This window comes from Topomyia yanbarensis, chromosome 1 (genome assembly GCF_030247195.1).
Source record: "Topomyia yanbarensis strain Yona2022 chromosome 1, ASM3024719v1, whole genome shotgun sequence".
Classification (NCBI taxonomy): domain Eukaryota; kingdom Metazoa; phylum Arthropoda; class Insecta; order Diptera; family Culicidae; genus Topomyia; species Topomyia yanbarensis.
In genome coordinates, this window is record NC_080670.1 from 57426577 (window position 1) to 57442004 (window position 15428).

The 15428-nt window shown below is 43.5% G+C and overlaps 2 protein-coding genes across 2 annotated transcripts in view; both read right to left on the bottom strand.

The window, feature by feature from the left end:
* Positions 1 to 8525, bottom strand: part of LOC131677682 (uncharacterized) — a 120846-nt gene extending 112321 nt beyond the window's left edge. The window contains exon 1 of the mRNA XM_058957642.1: positions 8385 to 8525. Coding sequence (XP_058813625.1) covers positions 8385 to 8395 — 11 coding nt within the window. The 5' untranslated portion in view covers positions 8396 to 8525. The remainder of the gene's footprint in view (positions 1 to 8384) is intronic.
* A 61-nt stretch (positions 8526 to 8586) lies between these two features.
* LOC131677699 (uncharacterized) lies at positions 8587 to 9334 on the bottom strand. Its single transcript, XM_058957667.1, has one exon. It carries the CDS (start codon positions 8917 to 8919, stop codon positions 8587 to 8589), a length of 333 nt encoding a protein of 110 aa, XP_058813650.1. The 5' UTR covers positions 8920 to 9334.
* Between the last annotated feature and the right edge of the window lie 6094 nt (positions 9335 to 15428).

The following is a 15428-nucleotide window of genomic DNA, read 5'->3' on the forward strand; positions in this document are numbered from 1 at the left end:
ATTGTAACTTCATGGACGAGTGTCACAGGTTAGGTCACATGGAGGTGATTTCGCGCGCGTCGTGTAGCCCACAGTTATTCCTACCCCACCATGCCATCCACCGTCCAGACAGTACAACTACGAAGATTAGAGTGGTATTCGATGGATCCTGTCGAGGTTCGACCCAGCTATCGCTCAACGACGTTTTATTTTCTGGTCCCACCGTGCAGCCAACTCTATACTCAACTGTCGTTAACTTTCGGTTACCACGCTACGCCATTACTGCTGATGCGGAGAAAATGTTTAGGCAGATCTGAGTCAATCCGCAAGACCGCCGTTATCAACAAATTCTTTGGAGAAAAGATCCGTCAGAAGAAATCCATACCTATCAGTTGAAGACCGTTACTTATGGTCTCGCCTGTTCACCGTATCATGCTACGCGAATCCTGAACCAGTTGGCCACCGATGAAGGAGAACGCTTCTCACTTGCAGTCCCGATCACTCGGAAAAGGACTTATGTCGACGATGTGCTCTCAGGGCATGATGACCATCATGTACTTAGCAATGCGTGTCAACAACTAATGGAGATGCTGAAATCAGCCGGTTTCGTGCTCAGGAAGTGGGCATCCAATGACCCAGCTGTACTCTCAAGTTTTCCATCGGAATTGTGGGAATCGGCTCCCGAATTGGAAATCGATCGGTCAGCTGCGGTAAAAACATTAGGCCTATTGTGGTTCCCTAAGTCGGATACGTTCAAATTCAAAATACCAGCAATGCAAGAACTGGATGTAGTCACCAAAAGAGTTATCGCCTTCGAAATGGCCAGTCTTTTCGATCCCCTTGGCCTTCTCGGACCAGTAGTAGTGAAAGCAAAAATGTTCGTACAAACACTCTGGGCGGAAACGTTGACGTGGGATGAGGAGCTGCCAGAGCAACACAGTGTTTGGTGGACGAACTACCTCTCAGATATACACCTACTTCGTTCAATAGAAATTCCACGTAGGGTAATATTCAACGCCAGTCGTGAATATAGTTTACACTGTTTTTGCGACGCGTCCAAGCGAGGTTACGGATGCTGCATCTACGTTATTTCACCAGATGAGACTGGAAGGCTTCACTCCTGATTACTTACTTTCAAAGCTCGTGTCGCTCCACTTCCAGGACAGACCATTCCTAGACTGGAACTTTGCGCCGCGCTCTTAGGAAGTCAACTGATCGACCATCTTCGCAAAACAACCGAGTATTCGAATTCAGTCACATACTGGACTGATTCTATGATCGTGCTTCACTGGATCAAGTCATCATCCAACATCTGGAGGGTTTTCGTCTCAAATCGTGTGGCGGAAATTCATCGTTTGACCAAAGGATCGCAGTGGAGGCACGTTCCCACCGAATTAAATCCTGCCGATCGGATTTCTCGTGGTGCCTTAGCAAGCCAACTTCTTGAAGACAAATTATGGTGGCATGGACAGAGCTACGTTACTACTCCTGTAGAGCAATGGCCACCATGTCTTATTTCTCAGCCCTCTACACAGAGAATCCAAGACGAATCGCACGTCGTCGTTGCCCTTCTCGTCAGCCAGGTTAACTCATCGTTGTTCGACAGGTACTCTGATCTCGCTAAATTGATCAAGACGGTTTCGTTTTGCTATCGCTTCTACAACAACTGCAAGTTGCCGAAGAAAGATCGGATCATAGGGCCTTTAACGCCTAACAATTGTCAGTTCGCTTTGAAAATTCTTGTTCGTTTAGCACAGGTAACCGCTTTTCCAACCGAAGTACGGCTATATCAAGAACGTCGAGACAGTTAATTCGAAGGAACTTGGCTGGAAATCACCGCTAAAATCTATAACCTGTCTAGTGGACTCATTTGGATTGTTCCGGCTTGATGAACGAATGAAATACAAAACTGCACCGTCCGACACTCTGACCAATGATATTACCAGCGGATCACAAACTTAGCGGGGTCGACGTCTCGCTCGCCAGGTTGTTCGTAGATGCATAACATGTTGTCGGAGCAATCCGCGGCCAACATTCCAGCAAATGGCACCCCTTCCATCAGTATGCATAACACCTGCTCGAGCGTTAATTACTCGGGAATGGACTACTGTGGGCCGTTTCTCGTTCGTCCGTTGTTTGGGAGAGGAGCTTCGGTAAACATTTACGTCGCATTATTCGTGTGTCTAGTGGTGAAGGCAGTGCACCTCGAGGTCGTCGCCGATCTCACGTCGGTCGCTTGTATTAACGCCGTTAAACGTTTCGTGGCACGTCGTGGCCGAGTGCTCGAACTGCACTGCGATAATGCGACTGCTTTCGTCGGGGCAGATCGTGAGCTCAAGGCTGCGCGCCAAGCTTTCCGTAAACAGTTCCAGACCAAGGATTGGGACAACTACTGCATCAACAGTGAAATTGTGTTCCGCTTCATCCCAGCCCGATCGCCCCACTTCGGTGGATTATGGGAGGCGGGAATCAAGTCGTTCAAATACCACTTTCGACGCATCATGGGCTGCAATGCGTTCACCATGGACCAGCTCCTGACCGTTGTAACCCGAATAGAAGCAATCCTCAATTCCCGTCCATTAACCCCACTGTCCGATTCTCCCGATGATTTTTCCGCTCTAACTCCGGGGCACTTCCTAATCGGAGAACCTCTCTTCTCAATTCCTGAGCCCGATCTGTCCGACTTGAAAATTAACCGTTTATCCCGCTTACAGGACATAAAACGCTCTGTTCAAGGTTTGTGGAAGCGTTGGTCTAGAGACTACTTAAGCCAGCTACAACAACGGTCTAAGTGGAAGCAAGCCACTATGGATGTTCGGGTCGGTCAACTGGTACTACTGAAGCAAGACAACACACCACCGCTTCAGTGGCCTTTGGAGCGGATTGTCGAAACGATTCTCGGTCCAGACGAGCATGTTCGCGTTGTCGTCGTAAAAACAGCAACGGGACGATAGACGAGAGCGATCACCGAAATCTCTGTGCTCCCCATCGATTCAGAAGAAGACGAAGAGAAATAGGATACCATCCCATCATACAAACAATCCCATAGCACGTCGACAAGTCTCTGAATAGCTCTTGAAACGGACAGTTTCAACGGGCGCCGGCATGTTTGGAGTTTGAACATGCAACTTAAATTAAATTGAAAATAAATTACTGCCCTATTGTAACACCCTGTACACTCTAAGCCGCATCCCAGCTTTCAGGTATGTAACCTTACGCTCCTGAATATATAATACACACACACAACTACGATGAATTTATAAAACCTTCAGTTGAATTATAAGTATCGAACGATCGTGTACAGTTTTTTTCTGCCTAAACGAAAGTCCGCTGTGAAATATTACCGCGACAGCTCGCAACGTGTCGCTACACACAACAGATTTTTAAATCGTCCTCGCGATAGTTAATCATGAAACACAATTGCTGCATTCAGTTTTGGTCAGATCTTTTCATTACGGAAAAAACGTCATGGAGTGATGACCACAGAACCTGTGTAAAACTTGATGGAAGGAGTAAAACAAAAGTCCCGGTAAATCACATTCGCAAAAAAGGAAACTGAAAATCCATTTGCATTCCTTGAAGTTAGCTTTAAAGAAAATCATTGTAATTTGCTCATTGCTTGTACTGCCGTTCTACGCATGATTGTCCCATGTATATGGGAATCCCACAGAAAATGGACCGTAACTGTGCATACAAATGAAATAGAAACCTGATAGTTTCAACAAAAAGATATCTTTACAACAGTTCCAATTTTTTTTTAGAACGAAGCTAGCTCAGTGTACTCTTACGGTTCGGTAGGCAGTTGTTTTGATCGCTTCAAGTATTTTATTATTTTTAACTATTTCGTGAAGTTGTAGTCGTTGTTTTTTGTTCAGCTGCTTATAGTACTGTTTTAATGTCGATTTTGTCTTAAAGTGATTCCAGTTTGTTTATGTATTGCGAAAAAAAAACAGCAAGGAAAGCAGTTGGTCAAACTTGTGGTACTCAGCCACCAAATAACTCTTCAACTGTAGCGCCACCTAGGGTTGCCACCCCTCCGGGTTTGACCTGGAGACTCCGGTTTTCGGAAGCGATCTCCGGGCCTCCGGGTTTTACATCAAATTCTCCGGGTTTGGTGGGAAGAAGCGCAATTTCAATTTTTGTGGAATTATTTTATTCTTTGCAAAATATTTTAAAAGTCTAAGTTAACTATTACTCTGGTTCAGATTTATTTTGTCCGACTAACTCTTCCTTTCAAGGTGGCGAGGATGAGTTCACCAAATATTGCTGATTTCTTTCACAAATCAATGAATGAAAAATAAATCAAATTTGCTCCAAATTAAGGAAAGTAATATTTCGCTATATGCTACAATTGAAATGTTGCATCCCACTAAGTCGCTCCAAATGGTGTAAAAAAGTTATTTTGCTTCAATTTTACCAAATCACTTCACCGTTAGTGGTGCTGCACCAAGGTATGGCAGATTTGTTCCAATCCAACTGACTAGAGCAACATCGAGTTCTTTCGGTGTTGTTGCTACTCCTGCAGCGACCTTTAACTGTTGGCTTGAAAGGTGAGTTTTACCCCTTTGTTGCGACCTCTGGTGATGAATAACCGACACCACAAAGTGCTTCCCATACTATACCGCTGCCTGCCTCCTTTGCTCGCCTTTTCCTGTTAGTTGTGGAGAAGAGCAATGCTCGTTCCACTTATCCTCCACAGCGAGAGTAGCTGGTGCTTTTATATTCTATACACTTAGTCGGGGAAGTGAAATACTACACCTGATTAAACCGAAAAAATCGCTCTCAAATGTGAACAATTTCCAGCTTTACTCTAACGTAGTAATAAAGAGCAATTAAAGTGCTCTAAAATGCCGAGCAATCACTTTGATCCAAATTTCTGTCTAGTTCCACCCAAATTCCACCCCCCCCCCTTCGCCGGTCTGTGAAAATCTCCTGGTCAAAGCCTATTCAGAGGTGGCAACCCTAGCGCCACCTAAATTTGATTGTTGGCATTATCAAATGGGACGAGTACTTTATCGAGTGCATGGGTTTTTTTCAAAAAATGTGGTGTATATGCGGAAAACAACTATATAAGCCGAGAGTTCTCTCGGAAAACCCAAATTTATTTTGTATGTGTAACTGGAGTGTTAACCTTCCGGCAGTCGCGCTAGTGCACTACGTGCATGCTGCTTTGAAAATCTAGCGAAATCATCTTAGAGCATCAGCGGCTGCTCGTTCAGTGGGCCATAAGCGCGACTTCCGGAGGGTTAAGCTGAGGGAATGTCGTTTTCTCGAAATAGTCTCTTCTCTTGGATGTGCCATCACGACTATTGCTGAGAAAACAGATGATATTTGTACTGAGCTAAAAGCCGAGTCATTCAAGACAATCAGCAAATATCGCACCCAAAGAAACACTAAACTGCAAGAAAGACATTAAATTTATTCCACTGGTGCAAAAAGGATTTGACGTCAGTACTTTTAACTTGATATCCTTCAAAGTCGGAGTGCATCCAAAATACATGACCGCAAGGTATGCTGTTCAGGGAATTTGAGGATAGCCGTTTCCTGAACATATGGTGGCCATGGGCCGATTTCCTTTCGCCTTCAGAAGAAACATGCAATCCTGTCAAAGACTCCGCACTGATTATGAATTCTTCCGTATCAAACTACACCGCCATTGCGAAGGAATGTCGATGTCGAGCGATGGGACGCAACGCAGTTGGTACCATACAAGCCCTGGATCCCCCGCCGCAGTCGGGCCTATGCCGCCAGCGTTCAGCAGCCGTCTCGGTATTGTGTGCATGAGTGGAGAAGGAGACTTCCAAGCCGCCATTCCCGGCAAGTATTTTGTTTTAAATTGCAACTATAAAATGGTTTATACGTTTCATCATCTAACTCTTGCCGCAAGCTACCTCCGTTGCCACACAACGCTGTTGATATGAGATTTATTTATTTAATTAATTAATTGCAGGCTTTACCCAACTTGGTCATTTGCCTGTGATATGAGATGCCTCGAATTCTCCGCCTCAATCGAGACAGTAATCGTCAGTCGTTCCGATTCCGTTCGTGGTAGTTATTAAGGAACCTCCCAACCTGTTTCAAAAGACAACATTGCCGCGTTCTCTCTCCTACTAGTACTGTCGACGCCACTCCAGCCGAACCTGACCCGACTTCAAACAGTATTGAGGTTTACTACCAGAACGTTGGTGGCCTTAATTTATCAACGGACAGCTATTTTCTAGCTACTAAGGGCTGCTGTTATGGTGTCTTTGACCGAGACTTGGCTTGCCAACCGTGTTCTTATCTCGCCGAGTGTTTGGTACGGCATATGATGTCTACAAGTGTGACCGCAATGCATACAACAGCCATAAGACGTCGGCTAGTGGTGTGCTTATCGCTGTTCGTCATGGCATGAGTTCCGAGCAAGTGTAGCTGTCAGTGAAACTTGCCGATCGCTCACTGATGCTGTGTGTCATGTATATCTTATCTGTTATAATTCGCGATTCCAACTTGATCGATGTACATCGTTCCTCCGTATTCTTTGTGACCTCGATTGCGCTCCGAATGACAATATCGTTATTCTAGGAGACTTCAACCTGTCTGGTTTGACATGGTGTCCAGCAAGCAATGGATTTCTAGTCACTCTTCGGAAAATTAATAATGTAATTAGCTAGATTTAATGTCATTAGCTAGAATGGACGTATATTGGATCTCTGCTTTGTAAGCGCTCGGGATTATGCTCCATATTGTTCCACGGCTCCGCTTCCTTTCGTACGACATGTGTGTCATCATCCCCCCCCCCCACATCCTGTGCACGAGGTGACTCATAACTTTGAAGACATTACTAGTTCCCTCGTCTACGATTTTGAAATGCTAACTACGACAACATCATTAACACGCTGTTCAATATAAACTGGGACGTAAATATCAGCAACGACGTTTTCTAATATTCTAAATTACCTTATCGACCGGCATGTACCTAAATGAACAATTAGCGCCAATGAACGCCTTTCCTGGCACTCAACTATCCTAAGACGATTCAAAACTGCCGAACGAGTTGCATTTAAAATTTTTTCGAAGCATAAGACGCTAGCATTATGAAACCTCTACTTTCAACTCAACCACGAATACAAATAGCACGAATACAAACGTCGAACTTCCGCTGAAATCTAGGCCTAAGTCGTCCTGGAAGTACGTGGCAGTGAAAAGAATCCGGTTACCATTTTGTATATCATTAAATGGATCTATCCGCGGCCTTCGTCAAAATCAAGATATCGCAATAGCTAAGCTAGCTATTGAGATATCTTGATATACCCGGTATTCATGGTCAACTCCTTCACTGGTTTCGTTCCTATCTCGATGGAAGGCGACTCGAAATCAGCATTGACGACTATCTATCTGTACCATTTCTCGCTGCATCCGGCATCCCGCGAGGAAGTCACCTCGGCCCAGTAATATTTCTCTTCTATTCTAGGGACGTCAACATAAAACTACAAGGATTTCTCCTACACCGACGATATGAAGATTTTTCGACAGATACGGGATTCAACCAATAATGAATTTCTTCAAAGTGAACTGTACAGCTTCAGTATGTTATGTGATCTGAACAGAATGGTTCTAAACCCGAGCAAATGCTCAATCGTCACGTTGGCGCGGGAACGTCATCCGATGCAGCTGAATTGCCGTCTGTTTGACTCGAGCATTCCAAGACACTCGGTCTTCTTGGATTCGGCACTAACGTTCAAACCACATACTTCATATATTGTGGACAAGGCATCTGAATAGCAAAACACTTCAGGGACGTTTACTGTCTTAAATCATTTTATTGCGCGTTGGTACGCTGAACGTTGTGATATTGTTCCAACCCCGCACATAGAGTTATAGATATTTAAAAAAAATTCTCTAAAGAGGCAAATAACCCTAAGGTGAAAACCTCTATAATAAAAAAATAAAAAAATTAAAATAGAAAAACATGGCATAGCATAAATTCACATATCTAAAAAGTTTATACTTTGAGCACCCTAACCATACGGACCACCCTAATTTAACTAATACTTAGGCTACGTGCCCAATCCTGATCAACAACGCAATAGCAACTACGAGTGATCCTTCACGCATATGCTTTGCTTAGAAACAAATACGAACAAATTCATTATTTTTCGATTCCTAAAGCGGCATTACCCCTCAGGTAAGACATTAATGAACGTCAAAATTTTCGCATACTGCTGATGCGAACAAAATTAGCCCATGGCCGAAAGTTAACGTGTGGAGTAAAGAGAGGGTCCGCAATATGTAGCGCTGAAATTTGGGTTTGTCACGCCTATCGAAACTGGAGGTCTTCACGCTAGCATTGTTAAATTACTTAGCAAAACTGATCTGGCAAATAATGCCAAACACCGCCAAACTCGCACTTTCTGGAAGCTCACCTTGTTGTCATTGACGCGCTCCTAGCCGGCGCCGTTTTCGATAGTCACAAAACTTGCAGCCAATTAATGATGTATATATATAATGAATTACTAACTAGTTGGAATAAAAGTTGATAACATTGAAAATATGCAAGCTCCGGCTCAACAACAAAAAAAAATCTTCCGTTTGCTTGTAAAACTACCACACACTAGACACCACTCGCTACTGCCGACGCCCGGCCCTGGTGACCTGATTTCGTTCGGCTTGTTCTTTCTCGCGAAGTTCTTTGATCGCTCCGACGCTGCCCCACATCACTTTGGCCGTCACCTGGGTGGCACCACTTCCGGAACCGGTCCCCTGCGGTGTGCCACCACCGGCAGTGGCCTCGTTGTTCAGGCCACCGCTGGTATTTCTGGGCAGTCTCTGGTCGACTCCGGATCGCGCGGAACTGGCCCGACTGCCACGAGTTCCGTTCGCGTTGGCCGCGTAGGTCGCATTCACATAGTTGTTGTTCTGATCCTTCTCGCGTTCACAATTCTTACACTGGTAGGACATTTTCGTCACACACTTTTGAGCAGCAATAAAACAAACACCAACCAGACACCGAGCTGAATCTTATGCAACACACCACCGCCGCGTATTTGGATGCTATGGCAGAATATTGCGATCGGTTTTTTCGAGTTTCGTCTTCCAGATGCAAGTGCGCATTGAAGTCGTTCGTGTGAGCCCAAAAATGCTGCTACGGTCCACTACCACACGAACGCGCCGCTATGTAAACCGCAGATAGATCCGCGCCTTGGTGGTCGTCATTTGCGATCCGACTCTTTCCTCTTCATCTGGCGGAGGTCTCTCGCTGGAATGTTATCTCCGTTGGCAGCGAGAAGCACCGAGCACCGAAAACCTTTGCAGATCAGAAAAACAAAAACAAAAGAAAAACTAGTACCACTAGCCCTGCCAGCCACTATCCGCTGCTTCGCCTTAGAATCTTCACGGTCCACCGTCAGGGTTGCCATTTATACAGTTTTTTTTCTCAATATTTTACATGTTATTTTCGATCTATTCTCGACCTATGTGCTATTATATACTGAATGACAAACAATTGCTTTCAGTTCGGAAACTTATTATTTGGCATTATTTTTTAAAATTTAGAATGGCATATTTTTGCATCTAATTTGGTTTTGCTCTTGATGTGTAACAATTAAAAAATGGCATTCCTATGTCGAAATATTGCTCGTTCTAATTAATTATGATATACAAATATTTTATGCGAAACAAATTTGTAGACATTTTCACGACAAAAAATATATTTAGGCAACCCTGGAACCAATGGCCTGCAGTTGTTGTGGTTGGAGAAGCAATCTCCTGTGCGCGTGAGTGCTTTAGCTCGCAGTTACTCTGCCGATGATCGCGGCACAGGTGTGCGTCATTTCTCTCTACTTGTTTTATTTGTCGTCTTTGCGGTTGCTCTTGGGATCACCTGTTTGATCTTCGAAAGCTCAGCTCACTGATGTAGATGTACACTGATGTTGTGGGTAATGCCGACTGCCGCACGGTGGTATTGGTTTGACCAAGTTTACTCGACCATGGGTCGTTGAACTTTGGCACTACTTTGGCGAAAGCTTTCTCACAGCGTCTCTCTTTCTTTCTTTCTTTATTCTGCGCTTTCTGTGCCTTGATCGAGTGGCCGAATGCAAAGTTGGTTTCTACAAGACGTTGTTCAAGCTTACTTTTCACGTTTAGCTTTCACAGCAGGGTTGAAGTTTGTGTTGCATCCATCGATTTTGTTATGAACGGAAACTTTTGAAAATTTCTTAACCTTTGTATCCCCGTTATGCCTTTCACTTTACAATTTAGATGCTCATTGGCTCTAGTTTTAATAATTTTCAACAGATTTTAACAAAACTACCAATGATCGGGAATTCATTCAGGTTTTAAAGGCTATATATTGCTGGATTTATACGGATATTCCGTGGGGTCGGTCCGAGTGCCATTAAATCCATTTTCATTAATTTTTCAACGGCTAGCTTCGGGTTTGACATTATTATAACATATACAGGCCCGTACGCAAGGGGGGATTTTGGGGGTTCAAACACCCCCCCCCCCCCGCCCATGAGGTTTTTGAATAACTTAAAAATTTATTAACTTCCTGTTCAGGAAAAAAAAAATACTGCAAACCGTTTTGACACATAAAATGTCATTTGTGTTCGGTCACTCTAGAATCAAGTCAATGAAGAAACCATGGACGAAACTTTGCGAGAGTGGCTGCAAAGGGATGTATGTCAAGTTGGACGGCTTCTCTGAAGGATCGGTTCACGCTTCGACAAGCTTCGATATTAGCAACAGTCAGGGATGCCAAAGGTACCAGTAAACTACATTTTTTCGGTATATTTACATTTGCACAAGCCGTACAGCCCGCTACAGCGACACATCACTACAGTTCTTGCCAGAACGTTTTTGCTGCTGTACTCCGACTGCTCGGTGAGAGTGTGGCGTAGTAATGTTTGTTCTCTCGCTTTATACACTTTTCTCTGCGTAGTCAAAGGGAGATCCCGCACACGAAAGCGTTGATGTCAGTCGTGGCGTAAACGAACAGCATTCATTGACGTCGTTTTTGATTGAAAATATTGATTAGATTAAGAATATTAAAAGGTGTAAAATAAGGAAAGAGAAGCTGTACCGCTCGCGTCTGGTGCCTGTGCTGGGGGCAGTATTTTTTGTCATGTTACTGCTTTGCTTACAGACTGCCGCACAGCGCTGGGCGTCCTGCAATAGCGAAAGACAGCAACGTCGAAAGAGAAATGAGAATGTAGGCAGAAAAATTACAGCCGCAGTAAAGGTAGGCATTTTGCATCCTTGCCAACAGTAGTGCGTAGACAGCAGATGTCGGCCAGTGAGCTAGTAACGGCAGCTAAGGAGGAAAAACACGAAGTTGGAGAAAATCGAGATATCGTCTAGAAAAATCCCGCCGATGATTATTCCGTTAGAGTGGCAGCGAAATTGATCACGAAAATGGGCATCGGTATAGGGTGTGATACCGCCGCCGAGAAGTTCTCAGCACCAACTCGCAGATAAATAGGAGCGACTAGCACCAAGCAGGATATAAAGCCCCGCGAAGGTGGTTGTAAACAAATGTAAATCCTTATGGTCGACACCTCCGGATCGGTTCATGTTTTAACAGGTGACGATATTTGCAGCAGACCAGAGCAGGTCAGATATATCGCGAAAGTAGCTACAGGTAAAAACATGACGATTAACACAAAACAAAATAAGCAAGAACACAATCCCTACTGAAACAGTACTTAACGGTTACCCCGGATGGATGAGGATTGCGAGAAACAAGAGGTTTAGGTTTAGTCGGTTGGCTTAACAACTACTTCAAACCAATCCGAATCCACCACGAGCCAGCAGGCAGCGCGCAGTGGCCGGAAATGCCAAAAACGTGAACTTAATTCGCTAGAGGCCAAACCATCGAATATATTCACAGGGTGTCTTCGGAGGAATTGTTCATATGAATTCACCCACAATCTGATAAAAATTAAATTGAGGCATGGCTTACTATGATTGAACTAGAAAAATTAACTTTTTATACTGACCAGGTAGAAAGTTGGTGTCTTCGACAAAGTTTTAGAAATGCTCATAATAAAGAATTTTGTTGAACGATTTGAGCTTGTATGACTTAAGGTTATCGATTTACAAAGCGTTTTCTAAGGCAACCCCATTAAATTTAGTTTTTTAATATAACGTTTTTCACCGTGACTTTTCGTGCAAACGATGTTGTTGAGGTATTAAAACCACATAATATTATTGAAGACTGCATGTAAAAATTAAATTATTGTTGAAGACTGCATGTAAAAATATTGTTAACCTATTATCGCCCAACCTACTATATATAGTAGGTGCTAAGAAGAACTCCTATTACTAAAACAATAACGCAGATCATGCATTATCAATGTGTTAATATTGTTCATATACTCTTGCAGAATACGTTTAGAGAAGTTAGAGTGGTTAAACTGGTGTTTATGTTTTGTGTTCAATCAATTTTTCCTTAAGGGGTTACACATTTTTGGCAGGATGAAAAAAATAGAATTGTTGCAAATTAGATATTATGAAACTACATACGCTGAGGAAAATTTCCTCAAAATTTCATTAAGATCGGAATACTACATCTTGAGTTACAGCTATTCAAAGACCGCTACCCATCGACCACTAGTAGGCGGCGCGTAGTGTTTGATACGCTAGACCGTTGACTCGCTGCACCGACGGTAAAACTCGATTATCTCGGAGTTGTATTTTGTTGAAAAGTTCATTCGCGGCGATCACGATATCTCAAGAACCAATTAATCGATCAATCTGAAATTTTCACTGGTTGTTCCTTATTATATCAGCTACTTTAAGTACAGAAATATTTATACTGTAATGCCCTGGGCTTGGGTGATGAGCCTAATGGGCGCGTACTCTTGCTTGGTCGATAAGAGTGGGAGATCCGAGCGAGTGCTGGTTCATTGACCTCTGAATCTCATGACTAATAATCATTCGATCGAGTGTTTTGGCGTGCGGCTGATATGGATGTTTCTACTTTCAAATGGGGGAACATGCTGGTTCGGTTGTTCGGGGACTCATTTGATCTTGAGCATAGTGATCGAGTCATTCGATTCGGATCGATGGACTGTCATCTATAAGAGATGATCAGACTGAAGATGGGTGTTTTTATCTCTTAAATCGCTCTGTCGCTCTGGCTCGTGAAGATGGCGAGTAACACTCGTTTATAACGAATCGGATTCGCTGTTTTCAGAAACAGAGATGACAATCTCTTATGGATGGAACCTTCTCTTAAACATACTGTTCAACCACTAGTTAATGCTCAACTAGATCAACTTAATAAACTGAAACACGTAGTTTTTGAAGAAATCCAATCCACGTGAACCACATCACCAAACACCTAAAAGTAGTTTAGATGCATGTAATATCTATTTCTGTGTTATCTATTATCTTATCTATTCTATGATCTATTAATATCTATTTCTTTATCCCTCTCGCAGGAGGATTGACGGTATTGTAAACATCATCAAGCCACAATAGACTAAATAGAATTATCTAAATATAAGGACCCTTCGCTCTTTTTGGTTTCTATTTGCACCAAGTGCTACTACTAGAGGTTAATTAGTTCTTATGTTAATAATCCACCAATCATTATGACGCAATATTTTATTTATATAAGAAGTCCGCTTCAAGATGTTGATTACAATACGCCTCGATAGTGGTGTATCGAGGAGGCCGGGAGGACTGATAGGAGCCTTTTTTCTGTTCTTTATCTTTCTTCTATTCACCCGCTCATAAACAACAATCAACTAGTAACAAATAGATAATTGAGAAAGGATGTGCTATGTGTGGTGGTTGGGTATTCAAGTATTAGTAGTGTTTGAAGTACTAATGTATGTCTTTCATGTTATGATCATAACTTTAGCTGTATCTTGTACCTGTTTTATCTATTGCGTCTCTCATATATTGTCTTTTATCTCTTCTTTTCGAATCCTATACTGCCATTCTACTCTCGCCTTCAGCTGGGTCAGCAAAGATGGTGATAGCCAACATCTTAACACTCACACATTCTCAAACGCGGTCTCAAGCGGGAACCTACAAAAATGCCCTCGCGCGCGCGATTACGAATCGGTCACGTCCGGAGGTCTACCCTTGATCCCAGAAGCCTGGGTCCATGCCTTCAGCTGGACCAATTGGGCAAATACGCTCATACCTATTCGGCGGCACGTCTCATGGCGACATAACCGGGAAGCTTATCGATATAAGGGATCCCACTCTCTGCCAGAATTCTGGCCGCAAACCGAAAATTTAATATCAGACTCACGGTTCGCGCGACCATTCAAGAACACACAACACACGCAAATATGTTAGAAAATGACGTTAGCGTACAAACGTTAGAACCCCTCGCGATTTTCTAAACAACCTACGCCCACCAACTCGCAAGCATGATTATACCCCGGTGATAAGGTTAACGTCTCAGCGCTCATAAACTTACCAACGCGATCTCAAGCGTTAATCTACAAACTCCCGCGTTCGCGCCATCATGAATCGGAATCGTCCGGAAGAGTCTATCCTCGGTACCAACAGTCTAGGTCCATGTTAATTTAAAAAAAATAAATAAAATTGAAGAATTAAAAAAAAATTGCTCCCATATCCACTAGACAAAACGTTCCATGGCGACATGACCGGGAACTCTAGTGATATGGGATAACTCACTCCCTGTCAGAATGTGATCCGTACACCAAACTAAATATCAGAATGACGGTCCGCGAATATATGAATGGCCGCAGGGTTTCAAAATCGAATTTATACACGCGAAGTCACATACACGCGAGCACACGCGACAAACACGTCAACATACGAACGCTTAAGCCCTTCGCGATCATCTACGCACACCTATGCCCGCTATCACGCAAACTTGATAACACTCCGGTAATTATGTGAACGTTTTAGTACTTACGAAGTTACGAACGCGAATCCGCAAACGCGCGCGATCATGAATCGGTCACGTCCGGAAATCTTTAGCCTTCATTCTAGTAATTTAGGTCCATACATTCAGTTGGACCAATCAAAAAAATAAAGCTCATATCCACTAGACCACACGCTCTACGGTGACATCGCCGGGAACTCGTGATATGGAAGATCTCACTTTCATTTAGCATCTGAGCCGTACACCAAATATAAAGTATTAGATTCACGGTCCGCGCACGATTATCCAAAGAACACACGCGAATATGTGAAATGCACACGGTTATAAAATAGATTTTATATACGCGAGGTTACATACACGTTAGCACACGCGACATACAAACGCACACGCGATCGAACACGTTAACGTACAAATGCTCGAACCCTTCAAGATGATACATGCGATCGCGAGTCCCTACGTCCGCACATACCTGAACCGTACAATGAATATCACATTCAGAATCACGGCCCGCTACAATCGGCCTAATGCAGTGTTTTATTGGGCGACATTGCCTGTCTCGTCTGCAAATTGTAGTATGTGATTCTGACGGGGAGCC